The sequence below is a fragment of the Microtus oregoni genome, unplaced genomic scaffold, assembly GCF_018167655.1.
Source record: "Microtus oregoni isolate MIOR12 unplaced genomic scaffold, Mior012 000015F_ref0000493, whole genome shotgun sequence".
Classification (NCBI taxonomy): domain Eukaryota; kingdom Metazoa; phylum Chordata; class Mammalia; order Rodentia; family Cricetidae; genus Microtus; species Microtus oregoni.
In genome coordinates this window covers 29,548,067-29,569,305 of record NW_024543074.1, presented here as the reverse complement: position 1 = coordinate 29,569,305, position 21,239 = coordinate 29,548,067, and the positions used below count along the sequence as shown (strand labels likewise).

The window sequence follows — 21,239 nt, the reverse complement described above, 5'->3', positions numbered from 1 at the left end:
CAAATGGTACTCAGAAGGTCAGATCCAGCATTTGATAGAAGACCAGGATTTAAAGATTACTCTCACGTGATTTCAAGACCAGCCAGGACTAGATAGGCTCAAAAATACAAACAAAATCCTAAGAACCACTCTGCTTAGGAAAGGTATTTTTGCAAAACAACAACAAAAAAAACCCAAAAACCAAAACAAAAAAACCTCATCTATCTCCACATCCCTTCCTTCGTATGGTGCTATAGGGAAATCAAATTAGGAAATTCACACAAGCAAGGCAAGAGCCCCACCACTCCGTTGTGCCCACAACCTGCAATTTACACCGCTTTGCTACTGGTCGCTTCCTAGGGCACCACTTCTGCAGAGGCACAAGTGCTCTGCCTCCCCCAAACTCCGACACCTTTAGAAATCATAAGACACAGAGCTGGAGAGATGGCTCAGGAGTTAAGAGCACCAACTGCCCTTCCAGATGGACCAAGGTTCAATTCCCAGCACCCACATCGCAGCTCACAACTGCTTTTAACTCTTGTTCCAGGGGATCGGACACTCTCATACAGACACCCATGCAGGCAAAATACAATGCATACAAAATTTAAAAAATCCAAAATGCCTGTTTTTATAGGGAAAACCCTTTAATCATGATAGAGAACATCACAGACCACTTGACTCTGGTGGACAAGTGACTTCTGAATACATTTATTGAGGGAACAAAGAAGGGAATGATGGGAGATGGCTGTCAGCAAGAACAGCTGCTTCCAGGAAATGTGACCTGTGACCACGGGATGATCGGAAGCAGATGAAGCTGGCTGGGCACGGCCCTTGCTGTCCCTTTCAAGTTGCAACCAATCAAAGGCAATTTATCATTAAACTTTCCTCTGCTAACTGGAAAATGCCTCAAGTACCTTTCTTAATTTTTATGAGAATTCAGATTCATCAATTACCCAGCACTGCCTTAGCTTTGCGGTACAAGCTAAGCCACTATTATATAAATCCTAATGACTACAAACTCCACTGGGGCAGTACCAGTGCTTGGCACCATCCCTGATCAAGTAACAAGAAGAATGAATGACAGTTGGTAGTATTCCAGTAGGAAGGGAGGCGGCGTCTAAATTAGGAGAATAACAACCAGGAATGTGATGGGAGGCAGCACAGGTCAACTGTAAGCGTGGCCAGAAGCAACAATTCCTCACAGCTAGCAGAGCATGTCTGAAAAAGAATCCAGAATCTGCTCTTGAGGTTGGGGAGGGGCTGGTACATTAAACCATGACCCCAAACCAGGGCCAAGCACAGCACCACTCACCCGAGAGGCTGAAGCTAGGGAATCTTGAGTTTAGGGCCAGCCTGGGCTACAGCCTGAGAGCCTGTCTCAGCCAGGCGGTGGTGGCGCACGTCTTTAATCCCAGCACTCAGGAGACAGAGGCAGGTGGATCTCTTGAGGTCAAGGCCAGCCTGGTCTACAAGAGCTAGTTCCAAGACAGGCACCAAAACAACACAGAGAAACCCTGTCTTGAAAAAGAAGGAAAAAAGTTTGTCTCAAAATGCCAAAGAGAAAAGGGGACAAGCCGGGTGGTGGTGGCGCACGCCTTTAATCCCAGCACTCGGGAGGCAGAGGAAGGCGAATCTCTGTGAGTTCGAGACCAGCCTGGTCTACAAGAGCTAGTTCCAGGACAGGCTCCAAAACCACAGAGAAACCCTGTCTCGAAAAAAACCAAAAAAAAAAGAAAAAAGAAAAGGGGACAGAAAACCCTGTTCAGAGCTCCAAACAAGAGAATGAGGGACAAGGTGATGATCGCGGGAAGGAGAGCCTGCAGAACTCTGCCTACCCTGTACTGTCAGCTGTCCCTAAAGCCAGAGGCTGCTTGCTGGAGACTCAGGCGAAACTCAAGAACTGAGAGCAGCTCCTGCAAGGGCAAAGCTAAAATGAGCAATGCAGCCGGTAGTGGTGGTGGCGCACACCTTTAATCCCAGCACTCGGGAGGCAGAGGTGGATCTCTGAGAGTTCGAGGCTCTGTGAGACCGATTCCAGGACAGAGAAACCCTGTCTTGGAAAAAAAAACAAACAAAAAATAAATAAAATGAGCAATGCAGCTGAGATGCCCCTAGCACTTTGGTTCTTGTCTGTACAAGATGCTTCTGGGAATCATGTGAGTACTCCTGAAGGCAATGGGAAAAAGGGGGCAGCAGACTCAAAGGATGAGCTGTGGGCCAGGGTGGTCATGCATCTTCCTTAGCTCCTGTCCTCCTGTGTCCAGTTCCAAGCATTCACGAAGAGTTGCTGCCAAGGGGAGGTCGCAAGAGCATCAAAGGGAGAGGGTCGCCAAGCCCACTGCCAAGGCCTCACAGCCCGCTCAGGGTGTGGCATGAGCGCCAGATGACGACCATCTTGGGAGCAGATGCCAGCTATGCCCCCTGGAGATCCATTGGGGTTCAAGGGGTACTGTTCTGTGGGGTTCCCATCATCATCTGCCCAGTGTAGCGGCACCAAGCCCCTGGCCTCGATCTTGGCTCTGAGTTCAGGAGAAGAAAATGCCATGTAACCTGGAAGCAAAAAAGAAAGGAAAGTGAATGCTAAGCATCTTCAGGCCCAGTCCCAGCTCCCATAGCCTCCCCTGCCTTCCCCAGCCTGACCTTCCCCGTGAGCACTCCACACGGGCAGCACAGAGCCTTCCATCCCGCGAAGCATCAGGGCTGGACCAGGCTCCACACGCACGGTGGCCCACCGGGACTCAAACCGCCCAGAGAGATTGTGGCGGAGCAGGAGGCCTGGCTTTGTTGGTTGCGAATCAGGGCCTGACTCATCTTGCTCTTCATTGGGGTCACCTCCTACCCAACCCAAAAGAGCCAGCAACTGACAGCCATTACACACTCCCAGGCTGAAGGTGTCTGGCCGCCTGCGGAAGCGTCCTAGCTCTTCCCTGGCTCGTGGATTAAAGGTCACTGCAGCTGCCCACCCTAGGAAAAACAAGACAAATCGAGATGTAAACAGTTTGAGAAAAACAGAAGCAGGGAATGAGGGCAACAAGAAAAATGCTAACAGCCAGGTCCTCTCTACAGAGCCTGGGGCAACCTTACCTGCTTCAATCAGATAGTCTGACCAGGGATCTGTGATTTTCTTTATGCTAAACCAAAATATTTTTTTTTTAATTTTATGTAATTGTCTAAGACTCAATAGTAAGATTTCTGTTGGGTGAGCCAGGTGGTGGTGGCGCACGCCTTTAATCCCAGCACTGAGGAGGCAGAGGCAGGTGCATCTCTGTGAGTTCGAGGCCAGCCTGGTCTACAGAGTGAGTTCCAGGACAGGCTCCAAAGCTACAGAGAAATCCTGTCTCAAGAAAAAAAATTTTATTTGGACATGGGTGACTCACACCTAGAGCTCCCAGTACTTGAAAAGTTAACGTAGGTCCTAGGACTACTCTGTGAGTTTGAGCGGCCTAGGCTTTCATGAAACTATTAAAAAAAAAAAAAAAAAGATTTCACACACAAAAACCTTTTGGCCTTTTGGCCTCTCTTGCGGTTGTGGTGAGCCATCTTCCCACAGGACAGGACAACCTGATCAAGTAGAAGAGCAGCTGACTGTTCAAATGAGACATATGCCCTCCAGCCTTGTACAGCCCTGGGAAGCCAGCGGCCTCGTGTCAGGGATCCGTGGTCCTTTCGCTGACCTCTGGTACTGAACCAGAGCACACTGCCTGTCTTTGTGATGGTGACAAGCCAGCCCTGGCCATGCAGAAGGAGCCAAAGCCCTTTTCAAGAAATGTGGGAATGGAGCATGCAGCCGTCTCCACACTGACCTTTGGCAGAGCCCAGCACATCTGCGTAGCTGAAGCCACCCACAAAGGCCACACCGCGGAAGGTGTCCAGCCCGATGGCCCCCGAGCAGAGATCCTGCATGGTGACATCCCACACCTAAAAGGACAGGGAAGAGAACCGTCAGAGGGCATACAACCAAGACCAGATCAAGATCTCCAGCTCGGCTAGCCACCGTGCTTACCTCAAACCCGGCCAAGTGAAAGGCGTCAGCCATCTCTCGGTCTCCATTACTGCCTTCCTCTCGCAAAATGGCGACTCGGGGGACGGGACCACCTGGAAGACATGTCTCTGAGCAGATGCTTACCCACCCGCTCCAAACCCCAGATACCTTCCCCGGAGCAGGTCCAGGTACCCAAGCCTCCATGCCCACTCCCTTACCAGGTTTACAGGGCACAGAGGCAATGGGAAAGGTGGGTGGCAGGCAGTAGCGGGGCCCTGTCCGCTCCTTTAGGCCCTGTTTCTCTTCTTCCACACAGCGTGGCTCTGCCTGCAGCAGCTCCAGCTGGAAACTGGTTTCTTCCCAGAGGGCTCTCAACTGCCCAACAGGCTCCTCTACAACGGCAGTGCCATTCACGGACACTCGGACCTGGAGAGGGGACTCTGATTAAAGACCAGGAGAAAGTATGGCCCCATGATAGTTTCAGAGCGGCAGCTTCTTCTTCTTTTGGTTTTTCAAGAGAGGGTTTCTCTGTGTAACAGCTCTAGCTGTCCTGGAACTCACTTTGTAGACCAGGCTGGCCTCGAACTCACTGAGATCCGCCTGCCTCACCCCCCAAGTGCTGAGATTAAAGGCATGCGCCACCACCGCCCGGTTGGAGTGGTATTTTCTTACAGGCTCACATTAACACTACCCTCTCCTTGGCTTCTCACCATGGCCTGGGGTCCAGCTTCGCCTGTGTGGCCCAGTTCCAGACACTGTAGGCCAGCACCCTGGTACCGCAGCAACACTCCGGCTACATCTGCTTCCTGTACCTCCAACACCAGGCCTGGCTCCTCCGCAAACAGCACAGGCAGCGCTGGAAGGGAAACAGGGGTGAGCCAGGATGACCAGGATGCTGCCAGGACCCAAGCGGGCAGGGTCTGGATGAGGGGTACATGGAAGTTGCACCAGGAGCTACAAGAGGTCTTAGAAAGACCCAGTTCAGAACATGAAGAAAGCATGAAAGAGACAGCTAAGACTCAGGAGCAAGGGTCAGGGAACAGTAGTGACATAGACACAGCATTAGAAAGACAAAAAGATGCAGAGGGCCTGGGGCTTAAGGACAGAAGATAACGGGAGAGAGAAAGAGGGAACTGACAGATACAAAGGCCCAGGACTGCAGGACGAAAGCTGTGGACTCACTCGGAGGTCAGTCACCAGAGCAAACACCAGGTTGGTGAGGGCTTCAGATACAGCCAGCCTGGCAGCAACCTTGGAATCCAGCAGGCTCTTGACTGGCTGCTCTCCCAGGGCTGTGGCGGCCCCTGTGAGCTCCTGGTGGCTCAGTGCTACAACAGCCACACCAGCCAGAGGAGTCTGCAGGGGCCCGACACACTGCTGTTGGGCCACAAGGCCACCCATATTCTTTACACCAGAAGGTCTACAGATAAAGAAGACAGCCCAGGCCTTAGGCTAGACCCCAAGCTCCTCACCGTCGATCCCGGGGGCAGACACATCCACCTCTATCCCACAATTCCCAGCAAAGGCCATCTCTAGCAGGCAGGTGACAAGCCCTCCGTCGCTGACATCATGGCCTGAGCAAAGACGGCGATCTGGAGGAAGAAGGAAAGTTCAGCCACCTCAGGCCAAGCCTCACGGCTCCACAGCATCTGGAGAGCCAATGAGTGGGACGGCAGGCACTCGTAGGAACGAAGAGCCTGAACCCCAGGCACCCCACTTGTTCAGGAGGAGAGCGTCTGCCATGGGTCTGCTACCACAGACTAGGCCCACTCACCTTTCAGCAGGCCCTGGGTGATACGGAAGGCACGCACGAGGTTCTCGGGAAGGTCTAGGTCAGGAGGGTGCTCCCCAAGCTGGGAGAAACACTGTGCCAGAGCCGTGCCTCCCAGCCGGTGCTGTCCAGGGCTCAGAGGCACATAGAGCAGGTGACCTAAGGAAATGAGGGGAGATCAGTTCAAGACCTTGCCTCAGTATTCCCAGCACACAGAGACATTACCAACTGCCAGTCCTAGAAAGCCAACATAGCTCAGGGCTGGGATGAGGGGGACCAGGACACATGAAGCAGACCCCAAACCAAGGACCAAGCTTAGAATATATATACACAAGATTAAGGACGACGAAGTCATACCTTTCCCTCCAGGATGCTTGAGGTCTGGGGTCACAGTGGCTGTGATGTCTGGACAGACAGCGTAGGCTGAAATGACCAGCGACCCTACCCACCGAGGAGGAAGAACGAAGTGAGGTGCCAGCCCAGCCCACATGCCTTCTTCCCTCTCCCAAGGGCCTCGTCCTTACCAGGAGCCCGCACGGTCTCAGTGCCAACCCGAGCAGCCATGCTGAGGGAATCCTTGCCACCATCCACTGCCACACCCAGTGCCGCCATCAGTGTCACCATGGCCTCACAGGCATCAGCCAGAGCTGCACCCTCACCTGGGAGCTTGGCTGCCCACATCCAGTTCCCACTGCACTTCACATCCTGGGAACATTGGGAAACAGACACGGCATTAGAGAGACAGAGAGATGCAGAGGGCCTGGGGCTTATGGAGAGAAGATAACAAGAGAGAGGGAGAGGGACTGACAGATACAAAGGCCCAGGACTGCAGGACGAAAGCTGTGGACTCACTCGGAGGTCAGTCACCAGAGCAAACACCAGGTTGGTGAGGGCTTCAGATACAGCCAGCCTGGCAGCAACCTTGGAATCCAGCAGGCTCTTGACTGGCTGCTCTCCCAGGGCTGTGGCGGCCCCTGTGAGCTCCTGGTGGCTCAGTGCCACAACAGCCACATCAGCCAGAGGAGTCTGCAGGGGCCCGACACACTGCTGTTGGGCCACAAGGCCACTCACAGAGCGATCCACCTATGGAACCGGATGTAATTAGAAAGAAGGTAAGGGTCAACGAGGGCTGGCTATGCCCTGAAGTGCAAGCAAGAACATACAGAAGGTGGGGAGCAGGAACAATAGGCTACTGAGGATGTCACACTCCCCAACCCCTTCATTCCCAAAGCCTAGGACACCCCAGTGCAGGGGAGGGCCAGGATGCAGTACAGGGAACAACGCAGAAGGCCAAGTGTGGTGCCAGGAGGACCTTGTTGGTGAGGTAGCGCTTGCTGGCCACAGCAGGCAGCCTTAGGACGCGTTCCAGAGCCTGGCGTACGCTCAGATCCGGGGGCAGGAGCAGAGGCTGCAGCACAGGGGGCTCCCTCTGGAGGAAGAACTCCTGTAGTGGAAGAGTGGCCGAGTAGAAGCACCTGAGAAGGCTGGGCACAGGTGACACACAGGGAAGGGAAAACCAGTATGACAGGAAGGCCGGAGGGAAACACATTTCACCACCCTGGCCCACATACCTTCTGAGGCATCTTTCCCAGAACCCAGTCAAGCTCCAGGTCCACAGGGGTTGGAGGTGTTAGCGACGCATCTCCCTGGCCATCTTTTCCCACAGGACACTCACGATCATCCACTAGAGTGATCTGTGGACCCCGGGGACAGTCCCCGTAGAAAATGAGAGCTTCAACACCAGCAGGGAATGTGTTTAGAGAGCAGGGAAAAGTATCCCATCCTGTCTTGGCATCCCTGAGTTCCTCATCTCTCCAAACCCAGGCTGCTCAAGCCCACCTACAGCACCTGCTCCTAACCATTGGGATCCATTCTCTCTCTCTCTCTCTCTCTCTCTCTCTCGACAGGGCTTCTCCCTAGCTTTGGAGCCTATCCTACAACTCACACTGTAGATCAAGCTGGTCTAGAACACACAGAGATTCACCCATCTCTGCCTTCCGATGCTGGGATAAAAGGCATGTACCACCACCGATCGGCTTCAACTCACTCTCTTGTCTCCAGTGATTGTGCCCACAAAACAAACTGGGCAGCGTTCCCGGGCACTGACACGATTCAGGAAGTCCCGGTCAGAGGGCCTCAGCAAAAGTGCATTTGACTCCTGGTACTCGGCCCCCCAGATTTCCAGTGCATTCAACGTTGGGTCACCCAGCTGCACAGACATGGCAGGGAAGAACAAGACGGGTCAGCGGGCACTGCCTTGCCTCACAGTATTGCTGGGAATGGGGCAGAGAGGACAGCCAGGCGTCAGGGATGAGGCCTCTGCACCTGGAAGCGGCTGGTATAAATGATGGCTCCTGCTGGGTCACTCAGCTCCTTGAGGACATTGCCTGGTGAGACAATGGCAACCTGGTCATGGTCAGCCCCAGGAGAGCTGCTGCCATACGCTTCCTATCTACCCTCCCAGGGCAGTAACAGGATCCACCCCTCCACCCGAGCCTGTCCAGCATGAAGAGGGCATGGAGAAGGTGCTGCCAAGCTTGGTGGTTGGCAGCAAACCCTCAGTGCTTCTCCCCAAACCAAATCTGACCGCAGACCAAGTAGACCCAGCCTCGTGTTCTGACCCCTTCCCTCACCATTGCCACCAGCACCCTGGTCATGGAGGCTGCAGATGGGGTTTCCTCCTGGGGCCTCCACACAAGCCCGGATTACACGATTCATCTTCTGCTCCATTTCTGGATCTCCCCGTTGCACAGCGCCGAAGTCCAGGTCACTGGTGTTGTCTCCCTGAACCTGAGGAAGCACAGGACATAGCTCAGCTCAGAAAGGCTTGGAAGCTCCATGAACACACCCTACAGGGGCCCAGGGACATCAAGGTGGCCTCCTTAACTAGTCTCACTTACCTGCACAGATGAAGCAGCTCCACCCCCAACTCCAATCCTGTAGACGGGACCCCCAACCTTCACAACCTCCATGCCTGCAAAGAAGGAAGTTTAAACCAGAGGCCAGAGAGGCTACATAAGAGACTATCACAGCGAGGCAATAGGAGTACAGAAGAATGTGATGTGAGGGGAACAGGACCACATAATCCACTAGGTAGAAGGGAGAGCAACCATACAACCCATGGAGGACAATGTGATGATAATAAACACTGCAAAGACGCAGAGTTAGAGATGGCGCAGTGCTCAAGAGCACCAGCTACTCTTGCAGAAGACCTGGATTCAGCTCTCAGCACACACAGCTTCTAACTCGGCTCCAGAGGATCTGATACCCTCTTCTGGCCATGGTGGGCACTGCACCCTGTATTCAATGCACTTACACACACATGCAGGCAAAACAGCCAGACGCATAAAGTAAAAATAGTTAAATCACCAACACACCTATTCTCTAATAGCAAAAATATATGCCAAGGAATTTAGTCTATAGTTTTATTAACAAGCACAAAATCATCTACGTGGAAGAGTAAACACCGAAGTATTTGTTTTAGCAAATACAGGAAACAATACGAGGCCTTTACACACAGGCTAAAAGGCAATACCTTTAGGATGGCAATATTCCCCACCACTTATCTTAGATTCCATACAGTGCCTATCAAAGCTAAAGTCTTTTCTGACTTTCTTGCAAACTGATAACTTAATTCTAAAATTCATAAAACAGTATTAAGCTGTCGGGCAGTGGTGGCGCACACCTTTAATCCCAGCATTAGGGAGGCAGAGGCAGGTGGATCCCTGTGAGTTTGAGGCCAGCCTGGTCTACAAGAGCTAGTTCAAGGACAGCTAGGACTGTTACACCGAGAAACCCTGTCTAAAAAAAAAATTAAACCTAAACCAGTCAAAAACAATCTTTTTATTATTTTTTTAATTTCTTTTTCTGTTTTGTTTTGTTTGTTTTTGTTTTTCGTGACAAGGTTTTTCTGTAGCTTTGGTGCCTGTCCTGGAACTAGCTCTTGTAGACTAGACTGACCTCGAATTCACGGAGATCTGCCTATCTCTGCCTCCTGAGTGCTGGGCTTAAAGGTGTGTGCCACCACTGCCCGGTGCAATACATACACACTCTTAACTGCAGAGCCATCACTCCAGCCTACCCAACAATCTCAAATTAGAACAAAATTGAAAGCTTTCTTTTTGCATTTACTTATGGTACTGGGGCCAAACCCAGAGCTTTGTGTTTCATTAGCCAAGTACTCCACAACTGAGTCACATTCTCAGCTCTGTTTCTAGAACTTCCCACAATGCTTCAGTCATAAAAACAGTGCAAAACTAGCTTTAAGGGCAGATATAAATCAATTAAACAGAACTGTCCATCCAGAAATGAACTCACAAGTCTACAGTCAACTGACTTCGTGTGTGGAGCTGGACACTTGAACCCATGGCCGCGCACATGCCAGGAAGGTCCTCTCCTACTGAGACACACGCCCACCATTGCCAAATGACCTTCCTTCCTGATTGCGGGGATTAAAGGTTTGCACTACCACCACCTGGCCACTTTCTTTTTTCTTAATTAGTGTGTGAGTTTACATCTTTGTCACACACATAAGCATGCAGACACCAGAGTACTACATCCATATGGAGGTCGGAGGACAACTTCCAGTTGTCAGCTTCCTCCCTTGACGAGTTTCAGAGACCAGGCTTGGTCGGCGATTTACCCACTGAGCATCCAACTGGTCTGGGACTTGGACTTTAATCACAGCCTTAAACACAGTGCCCAGCACACAACTGGTGGGCACTCAATAAATCTTTGCTCTATTCCAGCAGATAAAAGTACTGAGCATAAACTGATACTAAACATAAACACTGGCTTCAAAGCCTTAACACCGGGGTGGGGTGAGGGCCCCTGCAACTCACAAGTACACTTGGAAGAGATAAAAGACCATAGAGACTGAGAGTGCCTACCTAATAGAAACTATCCTGCCTTGACAACCTGTTAGAAGAGATAGGAGCCAGGAGAGCAGAAACCAACCCCTGTACGCCTTCATAGCTCCCACCCCCGGGTGGCTGCCCTACGCTGAGAGGAAGCTGGTTAGATGCAGAGAAGGGTGGTGGATCTTACCTGGCTCTGGGGGCTCTTTCCCGACATGCTTGGCTTCCATAGACCCAATGCCCCCGCTAAACATGATGGGCTTGATCCACTCACGCCGCTGACCACCTGGCAGCTGGAGACCCAAAGAGCGGGCAAATCCTAGTGCGGAAGTGAAGAGGTTAGTCCACAGTGTCTGCAGCCCCACAGCCTGGGTCACACTACGCCCACAGCCCCTCTGGAGTGTGTTATTCTTTCTTATACACCCCGAGGCTCACCAGCCAGCACGGGTTCTCCAAACTTGTTGCCATAGTCAGATGCTCCATTACTGGCTTCAATAGCAACTTCTAAAGGCCTGGCAAAGTTCCCAGGATACTGGAAGCTTGGATCCTCCCAGGGCAGATTATAACCTGAGATGGAAAGATAAGGTTCAGTAGACTATAAAAAGGAAGGGCACGAGCTCAAGAGGCAGCTCAGTAAGTCAGCAAATGCCTACCACACACAAGGCCCTGGGCTAGATCCCCAGCACTGAAAGAAAAAAAAAGCAGAAGATAGAGGACACATCTTCAGAGAATTCTCTAAGCCACTGTAGCTACCCACGTGGTTAGAAGGTGAAGGTGTAAAGCAGACAGCTCAACACTGGTTTGCTTCCATCTCCAAAACTAGCCTTTTCTTGACTCATACTTTGTTACTTTCTCGTTTTTTGAGTCTCGCTATGCACCCTTGTTAGCCTGGAACTCAGAGATACCCCTACCCCTACCTCTTGCGTGCCGAGATTAAACCCTTGTGCAACCATATAGAGCATATTTATGGTACCTTTTTTGGTGGTGGTGGTGGGGGGAATTAAGGTAAAGTTTCTTTGTATAGCATTGACTGTCCTGGACCTCACTCTACAGACCAGGCTGGCCTCAAACTCAGAGATTAGCCTACCTCTGCTTCCTGAGCGCTAGGATTAAAGGCGTGCGTGCACCAATACCATGATTTTAATCCTTCTTAACCCTTTAGCAATGCTAGTGATCCTGATCAGAGCCTTGCACAAGCTAAGGAAGAACTCTACCCCTTGTTCCCCAGCCCTAGGATCAGACCACTTAAGCTCCTCCCACCCCACTAAGGTTTTGTGTGTCTGTGTGGGTGTAAATGTTAGTACAGGTGACTATGGATTCCAGAAGAGGATGCTGAATCCCATGGAGCTAGAATTACAAGTGACTTTGAATCAAAATGTAGGTAACTGGGACTTAACTGAGGTCCCCCTCCAAGACAAGTACCAATGGCTAGGTAACACATTCCCTTAATTCCAGCACTCGAGGCAGAAGCAGGTTGATCTTGGTAAGTTCCAGGCTACATAGTATATCAAAAATAAAAATAAGAGTAGTTTTTTTTAAAAACTGTATGTTTGTGTCGGGCGGTGGTGGCGCATGCCTTTAATCCCGGCACTCAGGAAGCAGAGGCAGGCGGATCTCTGTGAGTTCGAGACCAGCCTGGTCTACAGAGCTAGTTCCAGGACAGACTCCAAAGCTACAGAAAACCCTGTCCCGAAACAAAACAAAACATGTTTGTATATGTTTATATGCACACGTGAGTGCAGGTACCCAGAGTACAGAAGAGGGCATCAGATAACCCTGGAGTTGGAGTTACAGACAGTTGCTGGCCACCACCATGGATGCTGGGAACCAAACTTGGATGCTTTGCACAAGCAGTAGGTACTTTTGACTGCCAAGCTATCCCTACAGCCCCTTCTTGTTTCTTGTCTCTCTCTCTCTCTGTCTCTCTCTCTCTGTCTCTCTCTCTCTGTCTCTGTCTCTCTCTCTCTCTCTTGACAAGATTTCTCTGTATAACAGCCCTAGCTGTCCTGGAACTAGCTGTATAGGCAAGACTGGACTTGAACTCACAGAGATCTGCCTGCATCTGCCTCCTGAGCTGGGATTAAAGATGTGCACCACCACCACCCAGCTCCATTGTTTACTTTCCAAAACAGAGATTTTTTTGGTAGCCCTGAGTATCCTAGAACTTACTCAGTAAACCAGACTGGCTTCAAACCAGAGATTCACCTCTGCCCCTCCCAAGTGTTGGGATTAAAGGTGTGTGCCACCACTGCCCAGCACTGCTTCTTTTTTAAACAAGATTTTTTTTTTTTGGTTTTTTGAGGATAAGATTTCTCAGTAACTATGGAGCCAGTCCTGGAACTCACTCTGTACACCAGGCTGGTCTCGAACTTACAGAGATCTGCCTGCCTCTGACTCCTGAGTGCTGGGATTAAATGCGTGTGCCACCACCACCCAGCTTAAACAAGATTTTTATCATTTTATAAAATGATGTGTATATGTATGAGTACCCACAGAGGCCAGATGTATTGCATCCCCACCTCGAGCTAGAGTTACGCAGGCAGTTGTGAACCAACCAACCAACATGGCTGCTGGGAAGAAAACTCAAGTCCCTGCAACAATAGCACACTTAATTACTGAGCCATCTCTCCAGCCCCTGTTGCATAAATTTCTTCGGATATTGAAACATTCTGTCCTGTAACGTAGCTCTTTAAGTAAGAAGGTGAAAAAACTGAAAATATCTTCAGAAGTCCCTGAAACTGACCAGCCACCAGACCCAACCCTCCTCAGTGTGAGCCAAACTCAGACTGAGCTAAGCTGCAAAGACGCTGAATCTAGACCAGCTGCCTGGGAGAATCAGAAACCAGAAGAGCCACCTGGAAAGGACACGCTCCAACCGTTTGAGCTGCCTGCAGGCCGTGCAGAGTGCTCCAGGTTCCCAGTTTTGACATTTGTCACCCATGCTGGGGTGGCCTTGGTAATGCGGCTGTCTTTGAGTCATTTCTACCCCTGACCCATACTCTTACAAGTAGCTCCAATAAAACTCATTGGTTCATAGATGGACTATGACGGAAACAGTACTTTGGTCTGTTGTGGGGTGAGTAGACATATATATTGTGTCTTCCCAGGATAAGTGGTCATACAACAGCCCCTCAAATCTCTTAAGGTTCTCTAGATTTAGTGGGCCAGTACTGGTCATAAGATAACCTGGTCTCATGTTTTCTAACTATGTGAATGCTGGCTTAAGAAAACCATAGGTCTCTCCAAAACCAGTCTGGCAATCTCCAAATCCCCCAATTTATGCTACTCATGTTCATGACCAGCAAAAATCGACCACTGTGACGCTCTCCCTCACACCCAGATGACCTTCAGACCTGAGAGATCTAAGTGCTGGTCCTGCCGGGACAAAGGGAAGGTGGTTAGAGAAGAAAAAGAAGAAACCTGGGATGTGCAGGTTTCCAAAGCAATAGCCAGCAGTGCCAGCTACCACGTGGGCCCCACGACCTGTGCACTGGACATCTCGGATGCGGCCACCTGTGCCTGTAGTTGCACCGCTGAAGGGGGCCACTCCTGCAAAGAGAGAGCAAAGGAGACATGGTGACACAGAGATAAAACCCACCCCTAGCTGGGTGGTGGCGGCACACACCTTTAATCCCAGCACTCTGGAAAAAGAAGCAGGTGTATCTCTGTGTGTTTGAGCTAGCCTGGTCTACAGAGAGTTCCAGGATAGCCAAGGTTACACAGGGAAACCCAGTCTTGAAAAATCAATCAATCAATCAATCAACAACAACAACAAAACACCCCTAAACCATATGTGGGGGAACACACCTTTAATACCAGAACCCTGGAGGCAGAGGCAAACAGGTCTTTGAGTTTGAGGGGCCAGCCTGGTCTATAAAGCAAGTTACAGCTAGGGACACACACACACACACACCCCTAATGGCCTCCATGGACTTAAGAACAACAACTGAGGCTCAGACTCAGGGCCTAGGTCCTTTGTGCCCTCCTACTCTCTAAATTTACCCATCTACACCGGGACCCAGCTCACCTGTGGGGAAGTTATGGGTCTCCGCTGTGAAGACAACATGTCTAAGCCCCTGCTGTTGCCGGAAGCAGCTTGGTTGCGTAGGGTCCTCAGGCTGTAAGAATCGGACTTCCTTCCCCTGGATTGCACTATGGACACAGCCATTCTATACCTTGTGTTTTTCCCCAAGAGCCACGCCAAACCAACCAGTGTCCAAGGCGTCCCTTCTCTCCAACCCAAGACCCCTTCAGCCCAGGGCATAGCCGACCTGCTGTTGTCACAGAACTTGAGGACATTGTTAGGGTTTGAGCATGCCTGGGTGCTCATGATGGACTCAAACAGAGAATGTGCTAGCTTCTTCCCATCCACATGGAGCTGGCCTTTAAAGAACCAGTGTCGGCTGTGCTCACTGCAGGAGTGACAGGAGGGGAAGATACAAAAGCGAGGGTCACTCCTCAGTGCTGCGTCTTCTCAACAGCAGTCACGGCCAACTCATACTTAGGAGATGCCAAAGTTCATCCCAGAAAATCACTATGTGCTCTGCCACCGTGGCTTGTTGAAAATCCAAGTAAGATTAAAAAAAACAAGATTTAAAAGTAGACACCTAGAAGGGTAAGGAGGCCAGACCCTCAAGAGATGTGGGCAGAGCACAGAAGATGTGTTCTTGTGGTATTCCTTTCTAACCTCCAAGGGCTAAGACAGCAGACAGTGGCATCCCCCTCCTCACCTGTTGGACTGAGCCAAGTCAAAGGCCTCCACGGTACTGGGGTTCCGCTGCAGTTCTTGGAAGCGCTTAGTGTAAAAATCCAGATCCCAGGAGTCAAGGGCCAGCCCTAGGAGACAAACCCTAGAAGAGCTGACAGCATGCCTCAAGCCGCCATATTCCACGTCTCAGTAGTCTGCTGAACTACGTCGGGTCCTTCCCTTTATCTCCCATGAACACCTGCTCACCTAGATCCTGGTTGGCCTTCTCCAGGGCAAGCCGACCCTCAGCTAATATGTCGATGGAGCTGCTGAGTGGGGCCGGGATGCTCTGAGGAGAGAAGCTCTGGATGGGGTCAGGGTAGTGCTGCTCCGTCATCCGGTCATGCAAGGCAGCCAGAGAAATGGCCTGCATCTCGGCCGTAGGGGGGTGGGCGAACTAGTGGGAAGATAGAGAAGAGGGCAACAGACAGAGCTGAAGAACTGAGAGAAAGGACTCTGGACCTTCAAGCTGTTCGCCCCCCTACTACCAGACAGCACCACTTCCCCATTCCAGTGTAGGTAAAAGTCCTAACCCTGAGCTATGCATGCTCAGGCCCACAAAGCATCTTTATTCAGATTAAAAGAAAAAAAGAACAGGGCTGGAGAGATGGCTCAGAGGTTAAGAGCATTGCCTGCTCTTCCAAAGGTCCTGAGTTCAATTCCCAGCAACCACATGGTGGCTTACAACCATCTGTAATGGGGTCTGGTGCCCTCTTCTGGCCTGCAGGCATACAGACAGAACATTGTATACATAATAAATAAATAAATATTGAAAAAAGAACAAAACAAAAAACTCCACTCTGGGCATGAACCTGTGCCAGGATGCATAGGTCAGGCTGGGAAGGCAAGCTGGCCCATTTATTGTTCAACCAGGTACCTTCAAGCAGCAAACAACCTCCCAAGTATACAGGGGAGGCCTAAGTCCGAGGGCTCCACTCTGCTTCTCCCCTGACTTTGCTAGAGCTTAGGGTCTAATCTTTGGCCCACTCACTCTTCGATTTTCCAGCACAATGCCCACACCTCACCGAAAGCCGGTAGCGCCGGGTGGTCTCTACCCGATCCACAGCTCTCAGCCCAGAAGCTTGGCACACAGAGACAATGTTGCTGGATGCCGGGGTAGAGAAATTCAGCCTGAGGGAAGAGTCAGGTGGTTACGGTCCAAGGGCCCTAACAAGCCTTGGGAAGGTGGATCTTGCCCACAGTTGTCTACTCAACCACTATTACCTCTTTGTCACTGGCCTCCTGCCTCAGACTAGGTGCCAAGAAAACCTGTTTTCAAAAGTTTATCAGTCTGGTCTACAGAGTTAGTTCCAGGACAGCTAGGGCTGTCACACAGAGAAACCCTGTCTCGAAAAACAAAGCAACAACAACAAAACACATAAAAACAAAACAAAACAAAAAACGAAAGAAGAAGAAGAAAAAAGTTAATCAGAGGCTGGAGAGATGATCAGTGGTTAAGAGACAGCCTGCTCTTCAAGAGTTTGGTTCCTTGCACCCATGTCAGGAGGCTCAGGACTGCCTGTAACTCCAGCTCTAGGGGGATCCGATGGCTCTAGCCTCCATGGGCACCTCCACTCAAAGTGAACATACACACACACACAAGGTCAGCATGGGAAACTTAGCAAAAGCATCTTTCAAAGAAAAAGTAAAAGAACCAAAATGGTTGAATGGTACAGGGCTTACTCAGCATGCATTAAGTCCTATGGTCAATCCCTAACAAATGGGAACGGAGAGAAACCACAGTTCAACTTCTCAGAGTGTTAGCTGTCAATTCTAAAATAGATTCGGGAGCTAATTCAATTTTCAAGACATTTGTGCACACGGGGAAAATATTTGCATGGCTTCCTAAGCAGAGAGGATGGGGCAAACGGAATATCCAAAGATTACAGGGGAAAGGAGAGCAACGGAATAGGAGGGGTGGACAGCGAGGGTGAAAGGGAGGTGTGCCCTGGAATACGGGACCAATTGCCAGGGAAGAAACCCAACCGTACCTGGGTCCCACCTCCAGCACCAAGTCATTAGAGCCAGGAACAAGCCAGGATTCCTGAGCAACATCATCCAGCAACAATGGGCAGCCAAACAACCACTTCAACTTCTTCATCTCCTCTGCCCCGGGAAGGGTCTCAGCTGCAGAGACAGGACAAAGGCACCTCAAGACACGGCCTCACGCACCAGACCACCTCCTTTAAGAAACCAACACCTAGAGCTGAACATAGTAGCCCACGCCTTTAGTCCAACACTTGGGAGACAGAGACAGGCAGATGTCTGTGAGTTCTAGGCCAGCTTGGTCTACAGTTTAAGCTCCAGGACAACCAGGACTATACAGAGAGAGATCTGACTCAAACTAATTAATTAAAAACAAACCAAACAAAACAACCCAGAACCCAACACCCAGAGGCTGAGATGGACTCAGCAGTTAAAAAGACAGGCTGCTCTTCCAGAGGGCCTGAGTGGACCATCCACACCCATGTCATGGCTTACAACATCTCTAACTCCAGTTCCAAGGGATCCATGCCCGCTTCTGGCCTCTGCAGCAGCAGGCACACATGGTGCACAGATACGCATGCAGAAAAAAAACACAAATACATGCAACATACCTGCAGCCATGTCTGACAACGATGGAAAGAAGAGTCCTCTCACTTCCAAGTGTTCAAGTACACATACACACACACACAACACACACCACACACACAAATCAAACTGGAGACTGGAGAAATGACTCAGGGGTTAGCATCACAGTCTGCTTTATCAGAAGACCCAGGTTTAATTGCCAGCACTCATGTTAGTGATGAGCTGTGCTGACAAGGCCAACCCTCCAAAGGTTAGGCAGCAGAACCAGGAGAATAAGTCATCCTTAGCCACAGTGAGAGTTCAAGACCAGTCTGGGCTACATGATGCTCTGACTCAACCCACCAAACAACAAAACAAAATTTAAACCCAACTCTGGGCCTCACCTGCCCAGTGCACATTGTAGCACAGCTCAGTCTCCACACTCTGAAGCTTTGGCAGTTTCTCTTGTAGTTTCCGAAGAGCGTGTCCAGAGGCTGCCCCCTCGTGGCCAGAGGGACGGACGTAAAAGTGAAGGACGGGGGCCATCTCTACAGATGGCTTTCTGGCAATGAATTAGGTCCCTTAAACAAAACAAATAAATAACAGTAGTTGATTTCAAGTTTCATGGACAGCCAGACACTGGAGATAAAGAGGGGGACATTACAGGAGAATTCAGGAAACTAAGTAACCAGAAAAGGGAGGATTTTTAACTAATCCTGCAAAATGTTGGCTTTCCAGACTGGGAAAGGATGGCTTGGCAGTACAGCATGTTCTCAGCCCTGGGCTCAATCTCTAGCACACGCACATGCCAACATATGCATAAGAGGGCATTAGGAGTGTGGGGGAGAGGCATATGGACACATCTTTGAGCCCCAGCAAGGTCTTAAGAACATTACACCACCGGGTGGTGGTGGCACACGCCTTTAATCCCAGAGCTCGGGAGGCAGGCAGATCTCTGTGAGTTCAAGGCCAGCCTGGTTTACAGCGTGAGTTCCAGGACAGGCTCCAAAGCTACTCAGAGAAACCCTGCCTCGAAAAATAAATAAATACACACATAAATAAAATACCATCACCTCTATTTATGTGTCATAAATACAGCCAACTGAGGCTGAAGATTTAACACAATAAAATGTTTATCTAGCATTCATGAAGTCCTGGGCGTTTTGATTCCCGACCATATAAACTGGGCAAAGTGACAGATACCTGTAATCCCAGCACACAGGATGTGGAAGCAGGAGGAGCTCAAGCTTATCCTCAGACACACAGTGAGACTGAAGCCAGCCTAGGCTATAACAGACTTATCTTTCTTCTTCCCCCCTTTTCTTTTTCCCAAGATGAATAGTTTATGTGGCTCATGGGAAGAGAGCTGGAAGCTAGGCAGTAACTGCTGTACCCCGGGCACTCCCAGTCAGAAGATGTGCTGTTCCACTAGTCTTCCCCATCATAGGAAACCCGACTACCACCTAAACAGTTGCTCAACTGGATGCAGAGACACAGGATTCGGTGGTAAAGCACTTGGCCAGCACGTGCAAGGCCTGAGGTTCAATCCTCTGTACTACAAAAAGCAAAAATTAAGCCAGCCTTAATTACTCTTTTCCCTCAGCCTCTCTATACCCAATCTGTCAACAAATCTACTTCCAAACATATCTTAAATCTCTGGCCTTTTCATATTTGCTACCTCTCCAGTTCACGTCACCATCATCTCCCGTCTGGACTGATCAAAGTATTGGTCTCTTTATTGCTGTTGTTTGTTTTACGAGACAAACTCAGGTTATTATATAGAGCCCAAGGCTGGCCTGGAACTCACAATCACATTGGCACTGCCTTCAAATGCTGGGACTACAGGTTTATATCACTTTACCCAGTTGCATGAATTCTTGAGCCCTCTGATTCCACTGCTATAAACCACATCCTACTTGCCACAAACTAGCACAAAGACCACGATGGCTTAGTGGATAAACACTTGACACTGCCGGGGAGTTCCAGGGTTTATATAGTTCCAAGCCACCCAGGGCTGTATAAAGACCCTTGTCAAGCCAGGCAGTGGTGGCACACACATTTAATCCCAGCACTTGAGAGGCAGAGGCAGGTGGATCTCTGAATTCGAGGCCAGTCTTGTCCACAAAGCGAGTTCCAGGGCAGCCAGAATTGTTACACAGATAAATCCTGTCTCAAAAAACCAGAGAGAGAGAGAGAACAAGAGATCCTGTCTCAAAAAAAAGCAAAACCAACCAAACAAGTTGTTGAATGAATGAATCTTTTATCCCCACATCTCAGTTAACCCCTACCACCCAGTCTTCCTGGAATTCTTTTTTTAAGCAAACAATGACAATAACGACCAAACGGGGCCTCATTTAGCCCAGGCTGACCTCTAACTCACAGTGTAACTGATGACCTTGAATTTTTAATCCTACCATTCCCACAAACCTCTCTCGATGCCTACAATTTCAGGTGTTCTCCACAACACCCGGTTTATGAGGCTGTGGGCATCGAACCCGGGGTCCCGTGCTAGAAAAACATTCTACGAGCTGCATCTCCAGCCCTCTGGAGTTACTTTTCAAAGATTTTCGTCTATCAGTCCCAGCGAAATATAAGCTCCTGGAATAACGGGACAGGGTTTTATTTCGGGGCTATATTCCCAACGGCTCGTATCCTGACCGACACATTTGATGACTGGAACCGTGAGGGGAGGCTCCTTCAATCCTATCATGCACCTCCACCGCGTGTCTGCAGAACACGCTCTCTAGCGGATGCACGGTCTACTTAAGGTCCGCGGGCCCAAGAGGGCCCAGCCCGGCCTCATCGGGACACCGACAAAGCCTGGGTCGGGCTTGAGTGTATGGCCAATGGAGCTGTGGATGGAGTGAATTTAGGGAAGGCACGCGCCAATGCTACTCACGTAATTCGGTCCCCGCAGAATTCCAAAAATCTTGGCGCGCTGCACGTCATCTACGAGCGCCACCGTACGTCACCTACGAGCGCCACCTCCGGAGACCTGACCGACCACGCCCCTGTCGTGGGCGGTGCCGCCACGCCCTCCTTCGGGTTGGATCGTTCTCAGATTTTTTTTTTTTAGATTTATTTATTTATTTTTGTATAGGGTGATCTATCTGAATGTGCACCTTTATGCCAGAAGAGGGCATCAGATCCCACTATAGATAGTTGTGGAAACTGAACTCAGGATCTTTGGAAGAGCAGCCAGTGCTCCTAACCACTGAACCAACCATCTCTCCAGCCCCGAAATTCTTTTTTTTTTTTTTTTTTTTTGATTTTTCGAGACAGGGTTTCTCTGTAGCTTTTGGTTCCTGTCCTGGAACTAGCTCTTGTAGACCAGGCTGGCCTCGAACTCCCAGA

The 21,239-nt window shown here is 50.2% G+C and overlaps 1 protein-coding gene across 2 annotated transcripts; it reads right to left on the bottom strand.

Annotated features, from left to right (window-relative positions):
- Window positions 1-610: 610 nt before the first annotated feature.
- Window positions 611-20,864, bottom strand: Pfas (phosphoribosylformylglycinamidine synthase). 2 transcript variants are annotated; one of them, XM_041665688.1, is made up of 28 exons: window positions 20,785-20,864; window positions 18,290-18,466; window positions 17,327-17,462; window positions 16,361-16,466; window positions 15,543-15,732; window positions 15,319-15,424; window positions 14,860-15,000; window positions 14,616-14,740; window positions 14,009-14,137; window positions 11,024-11,155; window positions 10,779-10,907; window positions 8,633-8,706; window positions 8,366-8,522; window positions 8,058-8,119; window positions 7,780-7,941; window positions 7,304-7,426; window positions 7,045-7,176; window positions 6,585-6,815; window positions 6,257-6,437; window positions 6,090-6,173; window positions 5,736-5,891; window positions 5,434-5,553; window positions 4,672-4,817; window positions 4,180-4,387; window positions 3,983-4,074; window positions 3,783-3,897; window positions 2,620-2,943; window positions 611-2,529 (listed from the first exon to the last, which is right to left on the bottom strand). In XM_041665688.1, the coding sequence occupies exons 2-28, from the start codon at window positions 18,429-18,431 to the stop codon at window positions 2,219-2,221; spliced, it is 4,014 nt and encodes a 1,337-aa protein (XP_041521622.1). In that variant the 5' UTR covers window positions 18,432-18,466; window positions 20,785-20,864; the 3' UTR covers window positions 611-2,218. The 2 variants fall into 2 exon arrangements, with proteins under 2 accessions (XP_041521622.1, XP_041521623.1); XM_041665689.1 differs by lacking the exons at window positions 18,290-18,466; window positions 20,785-20,864 and adding an exon at window positions 16,560-16,678 and having other exon boundaries at window positions 17,327-17,391.
- Between the last annotated feature and the right edge of the window lie 375 nt (window positions 20,865-21,239).

Bases quoted from the DNA above. Each gene is read 5' to 3' on its own strand.
- Pfas (XM_041665688.1), bottom strand. From the start codon at position 18,431: ATGGCCCCCGTCCTTCACTTTTACGTCCGTCCCTCTGGCCACGAGGGG. The intron at 15,733-16,360 runs GTGAGGTGTGGG...TCTTCCCACTAG, and splicing joins CCCGGCGCTACCGGCTTTCG to TTCGCCCACCCCCCTACGGC. The intron at 15,001-15,318 runs GTGAGGAGGGGG...TCACTCCTGCAG, and splicing joins GACTTGGCTCAGTCCAACAG to TGAGCACAGCCGACACTGGT.